The 25,406-nt window shown below is 53.9% G+C and overlaps 2 protein-coding genes across 2 annotated transcripts in view; one reads left to right on the top strand and one right to left on the bottom strand.

Annotated features, from left to right (window-relative positions):
- Positions 1–21,076, top strand: part of PHGDH (phosphoglycerate dehydrogenase) — a 29,983-nt gene extending 8,907 nt beyond the window's left edge. The window contains exons 3-12 of the mRNA XM_008706355.2: positions 591–656; positions 4,555–4,609; positions 4,710–4,808; positions 12,437–12,569; positions 13,031–13,179; positions 14,679–14,831; positions 17,654–17,786; positions 18,581–18,711; positions 19,632–19,869; positions 20,770–21,076. Of these exons, the coding sequence (XP_008704577.1) occupies positions 591–656; positions 4,555–4,609; positions 4,710–4,808; positions 12,437–12,569; positions 13,031–13,179; positions 14,679–14,831; positions 17,654–17,786; positions 18,581–18,711; positions 19,632–19,869; positions 20,770–20,924 (1,312 nt within the window). The 3' untranslated portion in view covers positions 20,925–21,076. The remainder of the gene's footprint in view (positions 1–590; positions 657–4,554; positions 4,610–4,709; positions 4,809–12,436; positions 12,570–13,030; positions 13,180–14,678; positions 14,832–17,653; positions 17,787–18,580; positions 18,712–19,631; positions 19,870–20,769) is intronic.
- A 3,507-nt stretch (positions 21,077–24,583) lies between these two features.
- HMGCS2 (3-hydroxy-3-methylglutaryl-CoA synthase 2) overlaps positions 24,584–25,406 on the bottom strand; it is a 16,962-nt gene continuing 16,139 nt past the window's right edge. Inside the window, exon 10 of the mRNA XM_008706354.2 lies at positions 24,584–24,896. The gene's annotated coding sequence lies outside the window, so the exon portion shown is untranslated. The remainder of the gene's footprint in view (positions 24,897–25,406) is intronic.

The following is a 25,406-nucleotide window of genomic DNA, read 5'->3' as shown; positions in this document are numbered from 1 at the left end:
AAGGTGTGAGGAAGCTTTCTCACTCCAGAACTTGAGAGATAGGAGAAGTCAAACAGGTGGAAATAAAAATCCTAGCTTTGTTAACGACAGAAGCTGGCCTGGACAGCTTGATGAAGGTATGTGGGCAGTGAGCTGACCTGAATTTGACAGGCTTGCACACCCATCTTGGGCACAGCCTCAGAAAGAGTGATGGCACCGAGCAGCAGGGATCCATGCTTGCCATAGGCAGGATCCTGAAACGAGAGGAAAGAGAAATGCTGAGCCACACGTGTATCTCCCAATCGAGTGAGACACTTCTCTGCCGTGGGAGAAGTGAGCTTGGGTAGAGAGGCCAGGTGTGTTTCTCTAACTGAAGTCCCTCCGCACAAAAACATAAAGCCAGAGCGGGGGGTTTTCCCTCCAGCCCTGGGACTGGGCAGGAGTCCATAGGAGAGCCCAGGTTGGAGGCATGGGGTGGGGGTTGGTCCTAAGAGCGGGTGAGCTGAGGGGGCGGGAGAGTGAGCACACTGCACTCACGGCTTTCTGTTGAGACAGGAGTGGGAATATGGGGTCTGGACCTACTGACGTCCCCGCCCTTCTTCCATCTTTAGCACCCCCAATGGGAACAGCCTCAGTGCTGCAGAGCTCACCTGCGGGATGATTATGTGCCTGGCCAGGTAAGTCCCTGTCTTCTCAGCAGAGCCAGCCTCTGCTGTGTCCCTGTGTCCCCAAACAGAGTGACACGGAGCGGGGTAGAAACACTTCAGCTGGGCACTGTGCACACTGCCGAGAACCTTCAAGGCCACCCATCCTTTATGAAACATTTGACACACTGGTTCTGGCACACAAAGGTCGGGTGGCTTCTCACCAAGGGGTTGGGTGGGGGAGGGGCGTTCGGCATGGCTGCTCCTTACCTGGGAGCAGGCTCATGGAGAAAATAACTGTGTGCCATCTTGCTCTCCTCCTTAGTCATTTCCCGCGGGCCACGCCATCCTCTGGCTTCTCGAACCTCTAAGCCTTGAAAATGCGGTTTCTGCTCCCTAGAATATCCTTCCCCATCATCTTTTTTTCTTTTTTTCTGAGTCTTTCCAGTACTTTATTTTTATCATACTCATTAAAAATCCAACCTCACATAGGTATAAAATAGAAGAAGCGCTCAACATTTTTATTTAGTTCAGAACATTTTTGAGAGAATTAATGGCAAAATGTACCAGCCTCCATACCTCAGAGACCTCTCATACCCCAGAGGTTCACAGACTCTGTTGCACGTTGGTATCATCTGGGATCTAAAAAAAATACTAATGCCTGGCCTGCACCCCAGAAATTCTTATTTAGTTGGTATGGAGTGAAACTTGGCGTAGGGATTTTTTTAATAAACTTTTTATTTTAGGAGTTTTAGATATAAAGAAAAGTTGTAAAGATAGTAGGAGGTCCCATATACCTCACACCCAGTCTTCCCTGTTATTAACATCGGACATTAGTATGGTGCTTTGGTCACAATCAATGAACTAATATTGAGATATCGATCCATAACGTTTAACTGAAGTCTTCCCCATCATCTTTATCCAGGTAACTGTTATTCCTAAAGATTAAGCTCAAGTGTTCATTCATCCGAGAAGCTTTCTCTGGATTCCCTGACTGGGCTGTGTTCCTGGCCCCCAGGGCTTACCTCTGTCACTAGCCTTACAAACCTTATCGTGATAAAATGGAGTAAAAGCTGCACTTACCTGTGGATTCTTAACACACGGGAATTCAAATGGTCAAATGTTTTGCTCTTCCAGCTGGAATTCTGGGGGGTGTGGTCCTCCTGAGTAGAGGGGACAGCCTAGGAACTCCTGGGTTCGGCAGTGAAAGGGCATGAGTCTTTCTGTGTAGGGTCGTAGAATGATTGCATTGAGCACTGCAATAGGCACTTCTGTGGTCAGTGGGGAAGGGCAAGGAGCCAACGACTGTGCAGGGAGTTCGCTAGGTCCCTTCACACACCCTCGGATCTTTAAACCAGCGGACCTAAGCAGCCAGGACTCTACCTCTCTACTCAGGCCTGAAGCTTCTGGGGCCGAGAAATTACTCTTTTCCCCTCTCAACACCTGTTCTCCCTCCTGCTGGGATAGGGTCTGGAAGAGTTGACCTTTGTTCTAACTTCCCCAAGAGCTCTACCTGAGCTCACTGGCCAGTGAAGAGCAGAGGACACTGGAGAAGGGGAGGGACAGGGTCAGCATGCACAGCAGAAGGGACCCAGCTTGGAAGGGGTCCGTGAGCTGGCGGTCCGATTCTTCCAAAATATCTGGGCGGGGCGGATTTCCCCTGGAGAAGCCTGATGCCCTGGTTTCACCTGTGCTGTTAAATTCAGCGGTGTTTTTGTTTTTGAGTGAGGGACTGATCTGTAGCTTTCTATCTAATTAATTCTCTTAACTCTTTTTCTGGAGGTGGAAGGAAAGACTTGGGAGCCAGGAATAATTTCTCTCCTATTCTAGGACCAGCTTTATTTAAGAGAATAAATAGGTAAAGGGGATGCCTGGGTGGCTCAGTCGATTAAGCATCTGCCTTCCGCTCAGGTCATGATCCCAGGGTCCTGGAATCGAGGCCTGCATCGGGCTCCTTGCTCAGCGGGGAGCCTGCTTCTGCCTGCTGCTCCCCCTGCTTGTGCACTCCCTCTCTCTCTGACAAATAAATAAATAAAATCTTAACAAAAACAAAAGAATAGGTAAAGTGGCATGATTTCAAGGAAGCACCCCATTTCCAACTTCTTATCCAACAGCCTCACTCATCAAAGATGCACCAAAATTAAGAACTAAGCACCCTATTAAGGAGGAATGGCCAGTCTCATACTTTCCTGTGTGTCTGCTCAAATTGCTTTTCCAGCAGGGCCGTGACAGCATAGTGGACGCTGTGGACGGAAGGTTGAGAGCATTGAGCAATGTGGGTGGAGAGAGGGCCTGGATGGGCCTCACACTGGGGGACTTTGAACAGACGGCAGGAGCTCCTGAGGTGCAGGGGAAGAACAGTGACACAGAAAGAAAGAGAGGAGAATGCAACTTACATAGATTTCATCTCGCCCACTTTACCTTTTCTTTTTTAAGTCAGGATGGCTACCGTTTTGTTTTTGGGGGGCCCGTTGCCCACATCATGGTCCTCCCCAGACTGGTCCAATGAGAACCCCAAAGTGCTAAAGGCTGGAGAGGACCCACGAGCAGCTGGGTATAGCAGCTGGAGGGGGCTGGGGATGTCCAGTGCCACATGCGCTCTCTCGGATGGCGAAGAGCAGGACATGAGCCAGACCTGGGAGGAGGTGGGTGGGCTCTGTCTCACTTGGTCAGAGGCATAGGAGCAGGTAGCTTTGCTGAGAAGGGAGCACTTCCTCAAGGCAAGTCCCTGTCCTTGGGACATTCCTGACACAAGGACCCTCTCCTGAGGCCTGATGGGCCCGAGCAGGGTGATGGAGCTTCTTCCCCATGAGGCTCGTTACTGAAGGTTTGGGAGTTTGCCCGTGAGATCGCAGGAGCACAGGTCACCCCTCAACCTGACCCTCAAATGGAAGGGTGTCCTGTCAATGGGTAGACATGAGAGAATGTTGTTTTTATAAGAACTCTGAGGTGGAACTACAGGAGCAGTATACTGGAGTCTCTCCCTCCTTACCCACACGCACACACAAACACACAACACTCTGAGTTTGGTGCCCCGAAGGAAGCACTGCATTTAAATGCTTAGGAGGCTGACTGTGCTGGGGATGTGCTCGGCTTTGAGTCCATTCAGCTACTTCCAGTGGGATGATGTCTCTCTCCATGCAGTTGGGGTGAGGATGCCATGTGCTAAAGCGTGTCTAACCATTTCTCATGGAGTGTGTAAAATGGAGCAGGGACCCCTTAAACATTCTAAACATTGTTTCCTGTCTCCCTTTTTCCCTTCCCAAGAAGCCTGGATGACCAGGTCTCACATGACATAATCTTATCCTCTCACCTCTGACTCTGCCCTGACTTCCTCTGTCCCTTCCAGAAAACACGTGGAGACTCAGACCCCCATGTAAACCAATAGGAGGAGCTAGGCTGGGGGCGTGGTTTGGGACAGGAGGTGGTATGGATTACGGCATCCACCCACCCAGCCCAGTCTAGCCTGAGACCGCTGGGGCTTAAGAAACTCTCGAGGAAGAGTAAGTACCCAGCTGCCCGCTGATACAGTGGAAGGTGTAGGTTGTGGCCTTGGATGGAAGAGGAAACGAAAATCCTTGAACTTCTGGAGCACTTGATGTTGTCAGAGTCCCTCAATACCCCATTTCGTTACCCCTGTGAACCCCGGAGGACGGGCGCTTGCTTTTTAGCAGCCTGGAGTCACTCGGTAGTCGAAGTAGACTCAGACTCCTAGCTGGAGACAGAAATCCCGGGGTTCCCACATGAGGTCTCGCTGACGGGTTTCCCCGTGCTAAACTTCCTTGACTCTCCTTGGTGTCTCTGCACCTGAGCTCCAGACCCAGCCTGAGCTTGGTTCCCCAGGAGAATGACAGTCAGAGGGGGTAGCTGTGCAGACCTCATGTCACACACCTTCTGCGTGGGTCCACTGAGCCTGTGTCTGTCCTTGCAGGCAGATTCCCCAGGCAACGGCTTCCATGAAGGATGGCAAATGGGAACGGAAGAAGGTGAGCGGCCAGCCCTGCCTCGTCCCGCCTGGCTCGGTGCCCAAGGTCCCACTCCTGATGCTTACTGTGGCCGCTTTGCCTTTTGCTTGTTTGGTTGCAGTTCATGGGAACAGAGCTAAATGGAAAGATCCTGGGAATTCTTGGCCTGGGCAGAATTGGGAGAGAGGTGGCCACCCGAATGCAGTCCTTTGGGATGAAGGTAAGAGGTTGGTGAACCCCTTTGACGTGGGGCTTCCTACAGCAGGTTTGGGAGAGAGAAGGTAAAGGCCTTTTCCTCGGAGGGTCTGACCCTCCTTTAGAGCCCCTGACTAAGTTGGCGGTGTAGCCAGGGAAGGGAGGAATGAACTCAAAGTCTGGGCGTGCTTGGTAGAGGTCCGTCAGCTCCAAGTCCCCGTGAAGCAGGGGGTCATGTATCCTGCCCATCTTTTCCTCCCCTGCCACAAGGGCTCTTTGTTTGGCTCTGTCTGTTGCCTGTAATAATTCAGAGACATGGGAGCAAATTTGCAGCCTTCTAGCAGAGCAATTCTCCGTCTACCTTCTAGCTCTGCTCCGTAGTGCAGAAGAGACGGCGTGGTGATTGTGTAAATGCTGTGAGATGATGTTAAGGTGTGGTGGCTGGAGCACCTCGAATATTGCTCAGAAATCCTCCCTCGCCTGTTTCCCTCCGGCCCCCAGTTCCATCCTATTCTGGTTCTTCTGGTCGAGGGAGGCTTGTCATCCTCCAAGGCCGATCCAGGAGACCTTGCAAAGGGGGAGGCCGCCCAGCCACAGGACGGGACCTGCAGGGGCGGGTGACAGGGAGGCCAGGAGTGCTCGTGGACGTCTCCTTGTTCACCATTCGCTGTTGTGGGGATGATGTGTTCAAACTGCTGCCAGGAAGGCTTTCGTTAAACAGAAAGGAGAACAGTTTTGACAATCAGATCATTTCTAGAAAAATTGACATAGAGCTGCGGTGGCCTTTTCCCTTTCTCTCCTTCTTCCTGCCTTTCTCTGTGTCCCCCCAGCTTCATAGAGTTAAAAGAAACCTAAGAGATTAACCCTTAATTTTATGTTGATGTCTGGAGTTTGTCTGTTTTTGCTCAGGCCTCCAGCAAAAGGAAGCTAGATAAGAACCCAGGGGGGCATCCCGTGATGCCGCATTGAACATCTTCCTCTCCCTCCTGTCCCTGTTCTCCTTCCACATTTATTTATGCCAGCCAGACGTCTTTCCTAAGCCTCAGCACATTTTTCTAGATCCCTGGGAGAGGGGGAGGCGGCCCGGCAGGATCCACTGATCATGAGAGCAAAGCAAAGCCATTCCCTCCTGTGTAGGGCTGGCCAGGTGCCATATGCAGCACGGAGAGCTTTCTCTTCCTCTTTGAGGGATTAAGGTAAAGGCTTAGCTCACAGAGAATTCTGATCCTCTAAAAGCAGGGGCCTGGGGTTAAGCACGACTCAGAGGGCAATAGCCAAACAGGTGAGCACCTGTTTGAGCAGAGACTTTGGGAAGGCTGTTTGCTCCGCTTCCCCACGGCGCCACAGCACACCGGCGCATGCTAGCTCAGGAGCCTTCGCGATCAAGGACTTGAAACTTTGGGGCAGTGACTTACTGAGACAGAAAGCCCCGCCTCATTTCCTGAGTCATGGAGGTGATGGGTAAGCTTCTCTCCTCCTCTGGCCCCATTCAGCTAAGCAGCTGCTGCCGAGCTGCTTCCGAGAGGCACGGAGGGAGGTGGACCCACCGAGTGGCTGACAGCCCTCGGGCATGTGTGTGACTCAGAGATGTCCGGAGCCTGCTCGTGAATGTGAACCCGCGTGTCCGGGCAGACCACGCACGACACGCCCACATTCCCAGTGTAGCTTAGACGGTGTGGGTGGTTTTGTCTGTCGCACGTTGCTGCTCCCCTTGGGGGTTCTTCTATCTGATGTCCCCAGAGGGTCACTGTAGGCTGTCTTGCTTCTGGGACATGATCTTAGTAAACCACTGAAACATGCCTTGGGATGGTCACCCCCCACCCACCCCCTGCCCCTGCCAGCAGCCCTGGTCATTTTGGAGTAGCCCAGGTGGCCCTCGTTTATACTCTTGGCTCGCCTTGACTGTGCTTCCTAACCTATTTCTGGGTCCAGGTGAATTTTGCCTCGGGGGCAGACAGACGACTGACTGCGTCGTCCAAAGCTCCTCGGTTGGTGTTGGAGCAGTTGGGGAAGAGCGAGATTTTCTAAAGGGCAAGGAGGGAAGATTCTTGAACAAATTGTGAAAGAGACGGTTTATCAGCATCCAGGCAGGAAACAATGATCAGTGTTTACTAAGCACAAGTTGTTTTAAATTGGCCATGTTCTCTCTTTGGAAACCAGTATTGAACTGATCGATCAGGCCGTCCTTAGGTGTCTCATACCTGGATGATTTAAAATTGTATTTTAATCATGTAGGAGGTGAAGGAATCCTTACAAAAATTGAAATATAAATCCTTATCTCCTTGATTCCCACCCCAGTCCTGGTCTCACAGGTAACCTCAGTTTGGTGTGTATCATCTCAGACTTTTTTCTGTGCGTTTGCAGGGAATGCGTAAGGTTCTATGCCTATAGAAAATAGAATATTGTACATGGTGCTAAGATAAAAATGTATGTCTTGGAGTAAATAAATTTACCATATTTGTAAACTATTGCATGGAATTCTGTTGTGTGGACAAACTGCTTTTTATTTGGCCATTTCCTCAAGGATGGACATTGGAAATGTGGACTTTAGTAAGACATTGGTGAGATCGTTCGTGATACCCTTGGGGTTAAGAGGGAGACTGGGAGCTTGGTGCTAAACGTTTAGTAACTGGTTGAAGGATAGCTCTGTCTCAGTGTGGAGAGAGATGGTACAGGATGGTGCAGGGCTCTGCCTTCTCCACCATTCTCATCAATGGCCTGGGTGACAGGAAGCAGAGAGAAGTGGCTCATTTTTGAGAGTGTGGAACCAGGTCCTAAAACACATTAAGAAGCTAGAATGGTTGGGCATCCTAATAGGAAGTTTAGCTAGAATCCCTATCAGTGCCCTAAAATGAGCCCCAAAAGCAACTAAACACCTGGATGTACAGGTGTTGTTAAAAGGCTTTTCTAGTGCAGGAGACCTTTGGTTGAGAAAAATGCAGCGTGGTTAACAGTGGCATGGCTGATAGAAAACGTAATGTGACTTTTGGCAGCATTAAAAGAATTATGACTTCCAGAACAAGGAACGTGACATTCCTCATGCCCTGTACCGGTCAGACTCTCACATGCTCTGTGAGACTGAAAGCTCTGGAGATAGAAGGTGATGGTGAGAGGCTCATGTCTGTTGGGTTGAAGGCACTGGGGTCACTGAGCCCCATCATGACTTGGGCGGCATACTGGGAGGCCGTCAGATAGCTAACGGGCAGTCTATAGAAGAGTCATGCTGTCTAAGGAGTGGATCCGAGGAGGAGCAACGGGCACAAGCCAGAGGGGACAGAGACAGAGCCAGAGCTGGCACCAAACGCAATGGAGAGAGTGAGTATCCCACTTCTGCAGATACACAGGCGGGACTGGTTAAGCACTCGGCCAGTGCGTGAGGATGCGGTGTGAGCACTGGCAGAGAGGGAGAAGCAGATGGCCTTTAAAGCTCTGATATCCCCAAGCACCCATTACCCATGGGCTGCGAGTTTCTTTATCGGTCTTTAGCAGTGAGTTCACTGTACGGTCATAGGAAATAGAGCAAAATTACTAAGGACTGTGGTTTGTTGCAGTAACTGGGGAGAACCCTATAATTAAAGACAGAGTGTGGACCAGGAGGCACAGGGGGCCCTGAGTAGTTCCCGTTGGGCCACTCAGGCAACGCTGCAAAGCACATGAAGATCATCCTTATCACCCCCTTCCCTCCCTGGCCCTGGGGTCTTCCCTGTGCTTTACTCTGTCCCCCAGGCTGTTAGTCACTAACGAGGCTATAAATGGATGACTAACATCCGACCCCTTCCAGAGTATCGTGATTTAAGAGTTGACCCCTTTGTGTCACAGGAGCGATCAGCAGAGACACTTTTGTGCTCAGATGTTGGGGATGGACTGCCCCCTTTCCTTTCCTTTCCTTTCCTGTCCTTTCTTTGTCACTATGTGGTCACCCAGGGAAGTGGGGATCCTTAGCCAGCAGGCTTTCCAATGGCGTCTGGGGTGTGCGTGTTGGGGTTGCTTGGGGGAGAGCCCTCCGAGGCTGCCACTCCCCACCAGCACAGGCCTGGAAAGGAATCTTCACGTGCCACCTGTGAGCACCTGCTGACTTGCTCTGAGCCCCATGGCCCAGATGTGGGTTTCAGGAGAATTCTGGCAGTCTGTAGCCTGCTGGTGGTCTGAGTTACCCGAGTCTTAAGCTCTATGGTGTTCTTCCCGCCTGAAGCTTTTTCTCAACCCTGTTGCTGGAGAACAGGTGGTACACTTTGCAGACACAGCTCACTGCCGCTGGCGTGTCCCCTAGAATGTGCTAGCCCAAGCCAACAGGCCCAGTCCAGCCAGGAGCTGGGCCTTGTGCTCTCTTACCAAGGGTTCCTGTGCGGAGCAGGCCAGCATCTCTTAAGCTTCTTTGAGGCCAGTGTTGTGAAGAATCCGAAGTCAGCCCGGAGGGATTGGACATTGGACCCGCGGCGCCAGTTGTCGCTGATTCCTTCAGACCCAGCTCATGTTAACTGAGGTCTGCTGTGTCAGGCACTGTGCTCACAATGACCCTTGCGGGATCAATATCCTTACCCCAGGTTTACAGATAAGGAAACTGTGGCCCAGGGCGCTTATATGATAGGTTCAAGATAATAGGACGGGTAAATGATGGAGCCCGGCTTAGCGTCCGGGTCTCCTGACCTTCAGTCTGGTACCCTTTGTCCTGCATCACCACCATTGTCTTCGTTCCTGATCCATGTTGGTTAAACGGTCACTGTGCTCGACCTTTCTCGGGACAAAAGCTCCTCAGGACAGGCAACTCCTATCTCAGTTTGGTAACTGGAATTCCTACTGCCCTGGGGTACTGATTTTTTAAGTTCTTCCCAGAGCCTCAAGTTCTAGAAAGTAACTTAGGGTCACAGGGAGGGAACCCCAGAGAGAGAGTAAGTGGTGGGGCTCTGGGCCTTCACCTCTGCACCCTTGATCAGTTTTTATATTGGGTTTCTGTTTAAGATTCCATTGTGTGAAGGGAAGAGAGTTCTAATCCTAAGCCAAATGATGGTTAAGCTCCTTTGTTGGAGCCCCTTTACCGTGAAGGCCCCCTGCTCTCCGGCATCTACTGCTAAGCCAGAGGGCCTAGGGTAGCCGTGGTCGGCCTCTCAAGGCTGCCTTCTACGACACCAGCTAGGAGGTGGCCCTGGAGCACTGCTAGAAAAGCTAGGGTTCCCCTGCCGCCCAGCGTCAGGAGTCTGTCCTGAGACTGGGATTCGGGGGGGAACCCCTTTGTGGGTCTCCCTAAGGCTCCTCTGTCGGAATAGTCTTCGGACGGTGCATACCTGGAATTGCTCCAACTTCTGTGTATCAGGACTTCTGACCCTTTCCAGAACATGTCAGGTCTCCTGGGCCCAATGTTACTCTTTCTACTCCCTGTGACGTGGTCTCCTGGTGTAAGAATCCCAGCTCCCAGCTGAGTTCAGCTCCCATCTGCCCTGGGTATCTCCACTGAAAAATGAAAATGGTTTTCTCAGCCAAATTCTTCCCTGCAGTTCTCTGCAGGTGAACAAGAGAAGGCAAGCTGAGTCGGAGCCTGTTGACCGCTGTGGGGGTTGGGTGTCTCCTGCAGCCGCATCTGCTCCCCATTAGCTGCAGGCACCCACCTCGGGGCCCCTCGGGGCCCTGCCTCCGCGCGGCTCCACACTGTTTCTTGGCTCCTGCGAGCCCAGAAGCCCCAGAGTGGCGTGTGCTCGCCTCCATCGGGCTCGGCTTTGTGACCGCTGCTGGTGTTCCCCCTGCTCTCCCCGCTCACGTGAACAAAGTACATCTGGATTAGAGATGAACGGGGCCGTTGTTCCGGGCAGCCTCTGAGCCGGCGGACAAAGACGACGTGGAAGAGTACAGGCAGGGATCCTGGGATCCTCTCTTCCCCCCTGGACACTTCACTGTCCTTGCGGAAACGCGTAGGTTACAGCTGAGGGGATGGCCGTGAGCTTGTGGTCCTACAGCCTCTCCCCCTGAAGCGCCTTCACTTGGCTCTTCCCCTGATGATGGAAAACGTGATCCGAAAGCTATACCTCATTCGTAACCATGTCCGTTTCTTCTCTGGAAGGGCTGAATTTTACATAGAAATCCTGTTTGCCATTATTTTCTAAGACGACTTTTCTATTTCCCCGCAAGGAAATTCAGGATGAGCAGGGGAAACGTTGCAAAACACAGGAAAGCCTGGGGTGCCTGGGTGGCGCAGTCATTAAGTGTCTGCCTTCGGCTCAGGGCGTGATCCCGGCGTTATGGGATCGAGCCCCACATCAGGCTCCTCCGCTATGAGCCTGCTTCTTCCTCTCCCACTCCCCCTGCTTGTGTTCCCTCTCTCGCTGGCTGTCTCTATCTCTGTCAAATAAATAAATAAAATCTTTAAAAAAAAAAAACACAGGAAAGCCTAAAGGAGGAAAAAATGAATTCCACTACACTGAGTTGGCCATGGTTAGAGTATCATGCTTCTGTTGTGTTTGTTTGTTGTTCAATCCCCGGCCACCTCTGAGCATTCGAGGGGTCACCTCTCTGCCTCAGTTTCCTCATCTGTAAAATGGGGACATCCTAGTGCCTAATCCATCAGGTCTGAGTTGAAAAGCCCCTGACACAGTAAACGCTAAAGGAATGTTCGCCATTATTAGCTATGACTACGCGTCCTTTTTTCTTCTGAGCCTTATCTTCTCCGACTTTCCTTCTTGCCCTCACCAGTATCTGATGACCTTTAGCAAGTTTCATGAGGCCGATGAAGTTTGTACCCCGAGTTCCCTGCCTGCCTCCCTATCTCCCTCCCTTCTCGGCAGCCTCGGAGAGGTCCCTCTGCTTTGGGGACCCCCTCCTCCTCCACCAGCCCGAAAGAAGGTTCTTTCTGGGTCCTTCCGCATCCACGGTGCCTTTATGTCTCCCTTTTCCGGCCTCTTGATGTGCTCGCTCCCCCTCCCCGTCAAACCTGCCTTACTGAAAGGATCCATCCTTAGTCATTCAGACCTCTGTGTGGTAAGTCACCAAGTTATGCCTTCTAAGACTAGATGCATTTGAAGCCTTATTAAAAGGAACTTCAAGAGGGGACCAGACTCTGCCTGCTGGTGCTTCAGCAAATCCACCCCACCCCCCCCCAAACAGTGACTGGTCTTGGTCTCCTTGCTAACCCTGCTCGGCGCCACTGCCCCCACCTGCTTCTTTCTCACTCTGCACAAGTAGTCAGGGCCCCTGCCTGTTTTCTGGCCCTGAGGGTCCTCGGCTGCAGCCAGCCTGTCCTCCCTTGCCTGGTTGTACCCTAAGAGCGCATCACTGCTCCCCACGTGGCTATCCTCCCTCTCCGGACTCCCTGCTTGCTAGGGGTTTTTGAGCTCCACCTTATCCAACCATACACACACGTGTGTGCACGTACACACACGCACACACACGCCGCTCTTGCGTCTGTTCGTGGTTAAGAGCTTAGAGGTAAACAAACCTCCCTTTGTACTCTAGGCCTTCCCCTCCTGATGTGTGAGCCCCACTTTCTTCATCTGTAAAGTAGAATAGTAGCAACCCTTACTGTGAGAGGTAAGCCGGCATTTGGAACGGCTTAGCAGTAGTGCTTGTTAAGTGTTCAATAAATGGCCACCATTATTAATAATACCAATACTAATAAGGAACAGTGACGTTTGCTCATGTCTTTGTCTCTTTCTTGCTTCTGACCAGACTATAGGGTATGACCCCATCATTGCCCCAGAGGTCTCGGCCTCCTTTGGTGTCCAGCAGCTGCCCCTGGAGGAGATCTGGCCTCTCTGTGACTTTATCACTGTGCACACACCTCTCCTGCCCTCCACCACAGGTAGGTGTGTCCCTGCTTGTGGGTCAGCCACAGAAGCCACGGACCAGATAAGGGTGGGCTCTCAGTCTGGGCCTTCTGCACACACCGGGGACTAGGTCCCTCGAGCACGGAGTGATGCTTTGCTGGCTGGCCCTGCCTCACACAGAGGAGGGATGAGCTAGCTGGAAACGTGTGGGGTGAGCTGGCTCCATGGGTACGACCAGTGACCCCACGGGTTTTTCCTGGGGCTGCAGCTTCCCTTTCTGGTTCCAGGACCTACTCAAAGCACTAGTATCTCAGGGACTTCTAGGATGTTTCTAAACTGAGTTTGGTCTAAATCCAGAACAGGGACTGTTGCCCCAGAGCCGGTGAGAAGGGAGCGTTGAGACCAGAGAGGCTGTGGGCCTGCGAGCAAGGAGCAAGGGCGAGGCGGGGAGGGCCTCTGGCACCGGTGCTGCAGGAGAGCTCTTCCCTCTTTCCAGGCCTGCTGAATGACAGCACCTTTGCCCAGTGCAAGAAGGGGGTGCGCGTGGTGAACTGCGCTCGGGGAGGGATTGTGGACGAGGGGGCCCTTCTCCGGGCCCTGCAGTCTGGTCAGTGTGCTGGTGCCGCTCTGGACGTGTTTACAGAGGTGAGTAGCTGGGGGAGGTGGGGGGCACTGAGCAGAGGGGCCCAGGACTGAGAAAGCCCAGTATGCACAAAGGCCTTTGGCTTCAGGGCTCTGGCATCCATGGCAAACAGGAGAAATTCTGTTGCTAAAAATAACGCCGTTGTGGTTTTGGGAGCCCTTGTGGGACGTAGTGTGGAGGCAGCCATGTTGTCTTTCGCAAAACCCAGATTTTAGCTAGGACCCAATTCCTGGTCTCGGGCTCCCTGGACTGCTGCCATGTGGGTAACTCCAGGGAGGACAGTGCAGCAAATCTGTTCTGAGGTTGAGGATTTGGGGCAGGATTTAATGTATTAGTAGAGGTCTTTGTTGCCAAGAAGACACTCCACCCAGAGTCTGTTGGCTTTCCTTGCCTTCCTCTCTTCTGGGGAGGAAAGGCAGCCTGAGGACAATGGCTAGGAGCGCTTCCCTGGGCCCTGTGGGGGCTGCTCTCCCTGTCTCTCTGTCAGAGACAGAGACTCCATCTTTGCTCACCCATCCCCCCACCTGCTCTTACCCCAGATGGAATGATGGACGGTGCATTTCCACCCGAATCCTCTAGGCCTCTCTTAAAAGTCCTGCCACCAGCATCACAGATCCAGGGGAAAGAGCACAGATTTTGGCTCAGGCAGTGGAGGGTTGCTGGTGACCTGCGGTGGGGCCTTGGCAAGTCCCCGGCCCTCTCTGAGCCCTGTTGCCCTCACTGTGTTTTCCCTGCCCAGAGCACACAGTGCATGGGGTTGGTACCCCTGGTCATCTTTCTCACATAGATGCTACGCTTCTTGAAGGTGAATCGGCGGCTGGCCCTCACTGTACTGCCATTCCCTGGCTCAGCGCCTTCCCCTGGCTCTCTCTGGCCTTCTCGTGGCACTTACTACTATGTGGGCAGCACTCACAGGCCCAGGTGGCCAGAGAAGGGGCCTGAGTGACATTCCCAAGGGCAGTACATTGTGGTCAGTAAGCAGAAGGGGTGGAAGGGACGCTGGAGGGTGGGCAGAGGAGCCCAGGTGGCCCACCTGTCGTGGTGAGAGCCAGGGTGGGGCAGCTGTGCAGAGGGCCTATGAAGAGCCTGTTGCCATGAGGAGCCGACTGTAAGCGCTATAAGACTTCAGGGGCGAGGGGGAGCTCCACGGAAAAACCCGTAACAGAGCAGCAGCATCCACTGGCTGAGAACCTCCTGTGTTACTGGTTCGCAACCTGCACGAAGTGTTGTGAGGTACGTAGTATTAGCCCATTCTATAGATGTGGAAGTTGAGGCTCAGAGGTACAGATTTACTCAAAGGGACATAGGTGTAAGCAGAGCCGAGAGGTGAATCCCGTCCATGGCTCTGTCCACTCTGCTGTGGAGGGACACTGACGAGGAAGGCGGTTGTCAAAACCCGTGATGTCCCCGGCAAAACTGAAGTAGAAGGCATCCTCACCCCGGCCCTCCTCTCCTCCAACTTCCCTGGGCGGCCAACCGAGAGGTGTCCCTTTCTGGGCAGGAGCCACCACGGGACCGGGCCTTGGTGGACCATGAGAGCGTCATCAGCTGCCCCCACCTGGGCGCCAGCACCAAGGAGGCCCAGAGCCGCTGTGGGGAGGAGATCGCCATCCAGTTTGTGGACATGGTGAAGGGGAAATCTCTAGCGGGCGTGGTGAGTATGGCCAAGTGGGGCTGGGGTCCAGAGGTCAGAGGAAGGAGCAGGGTGGGGGAGGGCGTTTGGTTTTGGGGAATGGCAACAGCTCTGGTGAGCAGTGGTGTTGACCAGATTCAGCCCTGGGAGCAGAAGATAAGGACTCCTCTGGAGGCAGCCCTCTGGGTGGGGCAGCAGGAGCCCCAGTCCCTAGCCTTGCTGGCTGCAGCCTGCAGCAGGGAGGCTGCCCAGCCCTGCTAGATTGTAGCCTTGCTGCAGAGCCTGTGGCGCTTCCCAGGGTCCAGGCTCCAGAGAAAGGCTCCTTTGTTCTCCACATGCCTTGGGAGTGAAGGAGTGTGGCTTGGGTGATGCTGGATGCTGTGGGGAGCGGCGGGTGGGGGACTGGCCTGTGGAGAAGCGTGTCAGGGCCCTCTCTCACCTCCTAGGCCTGAGCGTTCCTTTTTACTGTGTCCATCTTAGAACCCCAGGCAGGGTGTGCCCACCCCCAGAATGAACCCTCCAAGCCCCCTTTCTGTCCTCAAATCATGGCCTAATGTCCCCACTTTTTGTTTTAGCTCACCCTGGCATGTTTCTCCTCCAAGCTTCACCTGACTTATACTTCCAGTCCCGTCTCATTCAGTCAGTCTTCGGATGTTCCTTAAGCTCCAGAGGGTACCAGATGCTGTTATAGTCCTTTGAGGGACACAGAGATGAATAAGGAAAGCATAGCTCTCCTTGCCACCCCTTCACAAAGACTTGCTTGGCCTTTCCAGCCCAGTTTCAACCCTTTTGCAATGAACCACGTTCTCTCTTGTTGTTAAGATTTCCTGAGTTTGTATCTTTAAATTCCGAATTCTCTGAGGACACAAAAGCCAGGGTGTAAGCTTCTCTATAGCTCACGTGGCTCTGCTCTAGGAGAAACAGCCCGGAACAAGGCGGGGGCAGGGCTGAGGCTGGTCCCTGACCTTCCTGGCTGACCCTCAGCTGGGGATTTTCATTGCTGAGGACAGAACCGTAGCAGGAGAGACACAGGGTGCTTTGTTCAGGCTGCCAGCCCTGGTTTGATAGCCCAGCTCTCCAGGCCACCCAGCCTTCTACACCCTGAGAGAGTAAGGGAGCCGGCTACTTCCCTGAAGGACCCCTCAGGGCCAGCCATAGGACGGCGGTCGATGACGATGCTTGGCCTGTCCATGCGTGTGCCTCTCCCCTCTCTACTCTGCGTCTCTTGGCTCCTCAGAGTGGGGGACACTTTCTCACTCCCTTTGCACCTCTGGCTTCTGAGCAGCTCTCCCCAGGTGACGCGCTGGGACAGAAGCTGAGGCTTGGGCTGGGGCCAGTGTCAGCCAGTCAGGGCTGCGCCTTTCCCTTCACAGCCCTTTGCCAGGCAGGTCTCTGCCCTCACTGTTGCAGCCCTGGGAGTTACCATGGTGTCATTAGGTAGTGGTGGCATTCCCAGCCTTTTCGTGAAGGGGACACCTTACCACCAGCTCCGTCAAATGGAATCGCACACTGTTCCCATCTTCTATCGGAGCTAACATCTCCTGGTCGAGTCGTTACACTTGGGCAAATTTCAGTTTCCACCCAAAGTGACTGGCTGTCCTACAGTAGGCTGCTGTTAGAAAGACATTTGTGTCACATGGGAAATGTCTAATTCTTCTCTGTGTCCTCTCCAGTTCAGTTTTGTCGTAACCTCAGACACAGACGAGCATTAGGGTCAGGTTGGTGCTCAAAGGCTCCTGACTCTTGAAGCCCTTCCGTTGGTTCTCTAGACCTGCTGTGAGCACCCTCGGGGCGGGTTCCACAGGTGCTGCCTGGAGGACATTGCCTCCACCTGCTGCAGCCTCAGCCCAGCCCACTGGCACGCGGCACTTCATCTCTGCTCCCAGCAGCTGGCCTGCCTTCGTCCCACCTCCTGGTTCACTGCTGGTCTTTCCTGTGTCCTCTTGGAGAGGAGCTGGGGGAGCCCTGACATGGGAGCCCTCGAGCCAGGCTGCCGGCCACGCAGAAGTGCCGGCAGGGACGCCCTGCCTCCTTGACCGTTTCCAACATTGGCAGCCTGTTTGATTCGTATCAAACCCCGCGTTTCGAATTAAATCCCTCTTAGATTCTTTGGTTCTGTTTACAAGTTGACTCACGAAAGTGGCCAATGTTTAATTCAAAGCCAGACCATCATGAACCACAGAGTGGAATCCAGATTTTGACCCAGGACAAGCTGGCTTTGTTATCAAGCTGTCCAGACCCTAGACTTACAACTTTAGAAGGACAGGGGCATTTGTCCCCTTCAGCTGCCCAGCATGCCTCATGGTGGACTCCCCACGGGCCGACATTTGAAGAGTGATAGGATCATTAAGAGTATGTGAATCCAGCTTTATAAATCGTGCTATTTGGTCAGAGTGATTAATGACACCCCATTTTTTTCGTTGAGGTATAGAGTAAAAAGGCAGGCATCTTGGAGCGACCTACCTTAAGTGATCCGTGACTGAACACCCATCTTACGTCAGAGACCCACCTTCCTATTGTGCTGTCCAGACCTTTCCCCAGCACAGGAAAACCAGTGTCCCGTGGAGGGGGTGCACAGTTCAGTGGGTGGGAGAAATGCCTTCTTCCCCCTTCTGGCAATTTGGGATGGTCTTAGCCTTTTGTGCTCTTTTCTGGCTCTATAGCTCTCCCAGGCTAAAGGCACAGGTCATTGTCTTGTTGGTGGCTGATGGAAGTTGTCTCCACGCTCCCCACCCCCAGGCACCTGAAACAAGGATGGCCCTGTGCCTTCTGCTCTCCAGGTAGAGCTGTGTTTAGGAGCCCCGCCTCTTCCTGACCTCAGCTCTGCTTCCCCTTCTGTGCAGGTGAATGCCCAGGCCCTTACAAGCGCCTTCTCTCCACATACCAAACCTTGGATTGGTCTGGCAGAAGCTCTGGGGACCCTGATGAGAGCCTGGGCGGGATCCCCCAAAGGGACCATCCAGGTGGTAACACAGGGTGAGCTGGGGACACTGCAGAGGGAGGGGAAGAGGGTTGTGTCTGCAGCAGGTCACAGACAGTGAAGGGCTGGGAAGTGGCTTGACCCTGGTCCTTGGGACTCCATGTCTCACTTGCTACCCAGTGGGGACTGAGGGGAGGGGTACAGAAAATCACTGGGAAATGTATGTGATTTTCACAGATCACGTTTATATAATGCTTTTAAGATGTCCATGTTCTGGGTTCAAGAGCAACCTCCACGAGAGACAGAGTTTCATGGGAGAGACCACAGGATGGGTGGAGGGAGGCCCAGGTGAAGCGATGGGTCTGATTGATTCTGGGTCTGACCCAGCGGGTGGTTCTCAGGAGCCTCTGCTCGGCTGGGGAGCGGGAGCGAGGACAGCGCCCTAGGTGTCTGTCCTCAGGTCCTGGGCAGGCTCTGGCCACTTTTGCAGCGGCTCCAGCCTGTGCAGATGTTGTTGAGAGACTGGGGAAGGCTCTAGTTCCCTAAACCCTGCCAAGGCTTGTCCTCCCTATGGCCCGTTGAGCATCTGCTCACTTAGGGGGAGCTCGGGGGTGGTGAGACCCTGGGCGTTGCCGGTAATAGGCCAGGTCAGAGCTGGGGGGTCCCCAGAGGAAACCAGGCAGGGAACTGGGTGCAGTCCCTGGCTCTGGGCCTTCCAGAGGGAAGCAGATGGACCTGGCTGGTTGGGGTTGGCGCCCCCAGGGCAGTGAGGAGTCGGTGACCCGAAGCTAGGTGTCGCTCCTGTGTTGCTCAATAAACAGCGACCTCAAGGTAGTTTCTCTGTCCCCAGGAACATCCCTGAAGAATGCTGGCAACTGCCTAAGCCCCGCAGTCATTGTCGGCCTCCTGAAAGACACTTCCAGTCAGGCGGATGTGAACTTGGTGAACGCCAAGCTGCTGGTGAAAGAGGCTGGCCTTAATGTACGTGTCCCCCCGGCCCCTTGCCTTTCCTGTTGGCGCTGTCTTTCTCTCCTGCTTTTTCAGAGCAGGCTCCCAGCCCTGCTCGGGCAGTGGGAGCCCTGGGGGCAGGTCCTGCTGTTGACACCGTCCACCTGTGACAGGCAGCCTGACTTTCTCCATCTGCCAAGCGGAAATACCGCCTTCCTCTGAGTGTCTCTACGAGTGAACCAAACGCTCGTGGAAGTGCATTGTGTATCTGTGCCCTGTGCACGGGAGGGGGCGGCGGCGCCCGCATTTACCGCTGGGGAGCGCGAGGAGCCGGGCTATCTCCGGCCGGAAGCTGGGAGGTGGCCCAGCACATGCAGCTTCTGACTCCATCCAGGGCTCTGCTTAGCACAGCACCCAGGCTCTTGATCAGCTTGCCACCTCTGGAGGTTAGCAGCGTGTCCTCTTAGTCTCTGCTGCCTTCACGCCGACCCTTTGGGGTCTTCCACTCTGGCTCCCTTTTTAGGTCACAGGCTGTGTCTCTCAGCCAGTGGGAGCTGGCAGGATCGATGGGCAGTGGAGCTCCTGTGTCTCCCCCCCTCTGCTCCCCCTTCCACTAGGCCACTGACTCTGTTCCAGTAGCAGTGAGCAGGAGGGGCCAGGCTGGGTCGGCCTCTGGGGCAGGTCTGCCTCTCTTCCTGCTTCTTCCCAGCTCCCAGCCTTCACCTGGACCTGGCAGACCTCTCCTAGCCCTCTCTTGAGGGAGGCCATGGACTGTCCCAGGAAGCTAATGCTCAGGGGTGCCAGGCTGGACCCATTTGCCCTCTTCTCCAGCCCTGAATTGCTGAGCGTGTTCACCAGGCTGCAGCCCTACAAATTGGCTGTTAGGTGGACGCAGATGGTGGGTGCGATGCAGCTGGGAGGCATAACTGTGCCTCCTTACCTTCTCCCTGCAGGTAACCACCTCCCACAACCCTGCTGTGCCCGGGGAGCAGGGCTGTGGGGAAGGCCTCTTGACCGTGGCCCTGGCAGGTACCCCCTACCAGGCTGTGGGCTTGGTCCAGGGCACCACACCTGTGCTACAGGCGCTCAACGGAGCTGTCTTCAGACCAGAGGTGCCTCTCCGCAGGGGCCTGCCCCTGCTCCTGTTCCGGGCTCAGCCGTCTAATCCTGTGATGCTACCCACCATGATTGGTGAGGAGGGTGCGGGGCTTGCCTGTGTCCTTGGAGCAGGTGTGTGTGTGTGTGTGTGTGTGTGTGTGTGTGTGTGTGTGGCAGGGGAGGGGGGTCTCTCCCGGGATTCCATGGTTCCATGGACCTTTGCCTCCTTTAGCCCCACTCCGTCCCTCAGGGCATTTCTGGATCTGCTGCATACAGAGGGTCTGTGAAGCCAGTTTCCAGAACATTTGGGAAGGGGATACAGAGTTCAGAGGTGGCAGAACCACGTGGCAGGGGTAGAACCCCAAAGCCCATATTAACTGGCCCGCTCACCATCGTGAAGCACGCAGTGCGGACCTGCCTGCAGGGCTGTGTCCCAGGAACTCCGAGCCTGTGAGTGCAGGTTTCCTTCTTCTGGCCTCAGGCCCTGGGGGCTAGCCTGACTGCCGCAAAACACGTCAGGGCGTTCGCTCTAGCAGTCATGGACATCTTGGACCTGCCCCAGGACCCTGGCTCTGGGCCACAGGGAGTTTTGGAGCACTTTCAGGTTTGGCAGAATGCGTCCGCAGACCTCAGAAGGCCTAATTTCACCATCCTTGCCAGCTGACTAGAGGAACTTTCCCCTGCTTTTCTCCTTCGCTCTTGGTCTGGATGAAACTGAAGACCAGCAAGTCAGGAGATTGCTCTAAGCAATTCGTGGCCGATCATTCCTCCCCTGCCTGGCCTGGTGGTCACGGTGTCCGTGCAGAGTCTCTGAATAGTGAGGGGAGCTGGGCAGGTGCCCTGTTCCATCTCTTCGCTCTTTGATTCTGAGACCATCACCCCCCATTGCAACTTTGATCACAGGGGTCCAAGGCTTCTGACCCCGCTCCCAGCCTCTTGCTTCTCCTTCCCCCGTGCCCTGTGCCAACCAGCGGTTTTCCTATCTACTTCCAGGCCTCCTGGCAGAGGCAGGCGTGCAGCTGCTGTCCTACCAGACCTCAGTGGTGTCAGATGGGGAGACCTGGCACGTCATGGGCATCTCTTCCCTGCTGCCCAGCCTGGAAACATGGAAGCAGCATGTGACTGAGGCTTTCCAGTTCCACTTCTAAGCTTTGGGGGCTTTTCTGAAGAAACCTGCCCACTGTGATCAACAGAGAGAGGAGATCCACATTCCTTAGGCTGACGCTGCTTACTCTGCAGAGCTTGGCTGACCCCTGTAGTGCAGTGATAACCACCCAATAAAGAGCCCACCCCAAATCTCCGTGAGTTTCTGTTATTACCCTGGAGAGCCACCAGAGGGCAGCCGTGGGCCGTGTTTGCGCTGCAGGAGGGTAGGGGGTGTGGAGAGAGATGGGGGTGGGCAAAGTTCATGCCTCCGTGTGTGCTCAGAAGAGGGATCCCTCTCTTGTCTGTCTCTGAGGTGGTTCAGAGGCATTTTTACAGGCACACAGCTCAGTATTTCAGATTCCTGTGGTATTTCAGACCCCTTCCTTCTGGGAATATACATGCACATTAATAAACATATCAGCAAAGATGCACGGCGCTTCATGCCAGGCACCAGGCTGGGTGATGCCCGAGAGGAGGGTTAAAACCCAGGCTGTTCCCAACGAAGTCCCCATTCGGTGGGAGGGACAGCACATAGGCCCCCAGGTGTGTATGAATTCTGTGGAGTCCAGAGGAGAGTGATTTGAGCTTGGGATGGTGTCTGATATGTTTGGAAGGTTTCACAAGGGAGAGAAGGTGCGTAAGGCGTGAGGCATGAGAATATTCGCCTATTCCACAAAGCCAGCTCGGTATGGGTTGGACAGTATATTACTTGACTTTTTTTTAAAAAAGATGATTTTCCTGAACCATGACAGAATGGTACTCCCTGACCCTAAGGGTTTCACCTGTTGAGGGTTTCCCCCACTAGTAGGGGATGATCCATCCCTACCTTGGGCTGTATAGCATCAGCTTTTGAGACTCCCGACCAAGAAGGTGGGACCAGGGTAGCTGTTGGGCACTGGCGGGCGTGAACCCACCACTTTGGCCTCTTTGTGCCGTGATTGAGCAAAATGTCTACGAGAACCACCAGGAATCAGTGGCTGCCCTGTGATTGCAGTGCCCTTGGAGAGCAGATGTGTCTGGCCTGGCTGTAGCAGACCTGGAAGTGGATGGGCCATCAAGAAATGTTTAATTCTCCTAAACCTTTGTTTTCTCATCAGTAAGAGGGATGGAATGCCTCAGAGCCCCAGCGAGAATTAAAGGGATTAAAACATGGTTTACGGGAAGTGCCCAAGGCACTTGGTGAACACGGGTGTCTTCCTCCCTTTGAGAGAGGACAGCAGTCTCCCTCAGTCTCTCATTGATCTCCTTGCACAAAGGAGTCCTTCCCTTGAGGCCACTGATCCTAGAAAAACAGGCTGAGATTGATGGAGTTAACTCAAAATTTGAGCTCAATATTCAGTCTCTCAGCCTCTCTCCAAAATTCCCTGGACACACCATACTTGGTGCTCAAAGGTGGTCAGTACAAGTTCTGGGAGCTCAAATTACTTGAGCATCTCCGAATAGCCTTCTAGCCTTGGGTGGCATGAGAGGGCCTGGGACAATCTCCTTGCACCCCCCTGTCCTGCGACTATCCACATAACTCCCAGATCAGAAAGGGCAAGATTCTTACAAGCCAGCTGGTGCCCTGCAGAGGGTGCTGTTTCCTCAGCGTTGCTCTGTGGTTGGTGGCATCTCTGCACCTCAATTTAGAGTGTAATGTCCTCCCGTGTGCCTGTGCACCTTGGCTGGGAAGCAGAGCTGTGCCGGCAGCTCAGCGATGGACACAGTGGGCTGGCCGTTCTTCACGTCCAGTTTAATACGACATGTGCTGCACTCTCACTCGAGACGAGTGTCCTTATCTAACGATCCCTTCATCCTCTTTCCTGCTCCAAGTCAGCCAGGGCAATTTCTTGCCTCCGCAGGGAAATTCCTTTTTTTTTTTTTTTAAGATTTTATTTATTTATTTGAGAGAGAAAAAGCACGAGTGGGCAGAGGGAGAAGCAGACTCTCCTCTGAGCAGGGAGCCCAATTCGGGGCTCGATCCCGGGACCCCGGGATCACGACCTGAGCCAAAGGCAGACGCCCAACCAACTGAGCCGCCCAGGTGCCCCCGCAAGGAAATTCTTTACCTGCCACTGTTATCTGGACAAAGAAACAAATGATAAGGAGCAGACCCGAGGGTGACCATGGGACAGGGCAACTGGAAATCCTTCCTGTCTATGCTGACCTTACAGAGGAGGGAGGGCTTTGTTCAACAGGCAGCAGGAATCCATTTCAATGACGTGCTCCCAGAGCTGCGAGAGCAAGGCCCAGGGCTCAGTACCAAAGCTGGTGAAGAAGGGGACTTGAGAGGGGCCAGGAACCTCTGTCTGTGTGGTGGAGGGAATGACCAATGGCATACTTGAACCAGGGCTGATAATCAGCTGGTGTGCCTGGGGCACGGGCAGCATCCATTCAATCTGTCAGCACCCTGACATTCTCATTGTCAAATCTTACTCTCACTCCCACATCGTGTCCAAATGAGCCCTGAGTGGATGCGGGCCTGGCACTGGCCCTGGGTGATATGGAAGGTCCTGGTTGCTAAGGCTGATGGAGGCAGTTTCAGCACCAAGACCCCACAGTGAACTCCGTATGGAGAGAAGGCAAGGCCCAGAGACTTATCTCGAGGACTCTAGTGATTAGGAGCTTTTTGCCCATGACTACAGACGCCACTCCGGAGATCTTACGAAAGGCATCGTTGTCCTAGCAGGAATGCCATCTAGAGTAAGGGCCTCCAGACAGCTTGCGGAGGAGTGGGCAGCTAGGGCCGGCAGAGAGGGTGTAACAGCGAAGCTGGTGTAACAGAAGCAGCTCGGCATGCACCTGGAGAGAGGGCTGGGGAGGTCAGCCGATGCTGCATTAGCTGCTCAATTCGGGGTTTATCTCGGATCTTCTGGTGCGTGTGGGGACATGAACAGCCTTGGGCAAGCAGTGAAGTGGGCTGGCTTGCATCTCATTCCCATGGGCCCCGTGCCCTGTTATCACTAGCACCCACGTCCCGGCCAGCCCTGTTCCCCACGAAAGGAAGCTAGCTTCTCTCCTGCAAAGCGGGGCAGCTGAGGAAGCTTTTTGAAAGACCTGGTATCCTCTGTCCTCCTCCCGGACCCCTCCCCAGCTCAATTCCCACCCCCCTGAACCCTTGCTACCTTATAAGACGGTCCTGGAAAAGGCAGTGCCCTAACCCAAGGGAGAAAAATCAGTCTCTAGCAGAAGCATTCCCTGCAAGGTATCAAACTCTCTTCTTTGGCTGGAGGAGCCAAAAGTATGCTGCATTCACCTCTGTGCTGTGTGTATTTGCCCAGATAACACTGGCACGGCCTGAGCAAGGAGCGGAGGCCACCCTTGAGGGCATCTCTCCACGGTCTATAGGCGGCGTCTTTAGATAAGGGAAGGAAGCTGGGCGCAGAGGCTGTGTCCCCACCTTTGTTCCCCTTGCATTTTGGAGAATGGAATGAGATGGGGGAGGGTGTGTGAGGTGAGAGCTCAGAGGTTTTCCAGTGGTGGGGGCAGGTGGGGGGGCAGGGAGAGTGGGGCCCTCAGAGCTGGAGAGGGGGCGACCGGCAGGCTCCTCAGCATGTCAGCTGGTTCGTGTTTTGTGCCTCCTTCTCTAACGTTTGCATTGTGTTTTATGGGTCTAGTACCAGCTACAACATCTAGAAATTGACCAAAGAGCTTAAGAAAGGAATAAAGATATAACAGCGCAGAAATCTAATAAGGATATTAATGACCACAAGGGAACATGATAAGCAAAGTTATCCAGATTTTCTTCCCAGTTCCGGAGGGCAGTGACTGTGCACTAGGCCTTCTTCACATCCCTTCTTCCACAGAGGACCCCTGCCCCACCATTAGCCCATGACAGTGACTGCAGCAGTGAAAGGACCGCTAAGGACGGCCCCCCCCCTCTCTAGGGCCGCTGCTTCCGGGGACTACGGTGTCCAATCCAGTCCATTTCCATCGAAGAGTGGGCTTTTTAAAATACGATGCGTGGGCAGAAACTGCTAGCATAGAAGCACGGTCTGTAGAATTCAAAGAGATAAAAGAAGGACATGGAGTGTGAGTCTCCTCCGGGGCATCCCTCCGCCCTTGTTCCCAGTTCCTGTGTCTTGTCTGAGGTAAGGCTATGCAGAGGGGCTCTCCTGCCTGCATCAGGAGGTCTGGGGGGCTCCGCTGCCTGCCCGGCTCCACGCCTGGATGCCTGGGCCATCTGTCCCAATGCCACAGGAGCCAAGGGAGGTGGGCAGGGGCCCTGTGTCACATTCTACTTAACAGAAGAGCAGGCTGGACAGGCTGGACAGTGAAGAGACAGCTCCACAGAGTGCCATGCTGACAGAAAATCTTTCATTCACTTAAAATTTCATCGTTGTGAGTTCCTTGCTCATGTGGAGCTATCAGCATGAGACGAGGAGAAGAGCCCCAGCTTTCCTCCTCAGAGGTACAATGCTTGCGGACCATGAGAGGGAGGGAGCCTGATTTAGAAACTCGCCCTTGAAAATGCCCAATTTCTCTCTCTGTCACTCTTTCCTTCT

This window comes from Ursus maritimus, unplaced genomic scaffold, assembly GCF_017311325.1.
Source record: "Ursus maritimus isolate PB19 unplaced genomic scaffold, ASM1731132v1 scaffold_12, whole genome shotgun sequence".
NCBI classification, from domain to species: domain Eukaryota; kingdom Metazoa; phylum Chordata; class Mammalia; order Carnivora; family Ursidae; genus Ursus; species Ursus maritimus.
The sequence above is the reverse complement of the archived record's forward strand: the minus strand, read 5'-3'. Positions and strand labels throughout refer to the sequence as shown.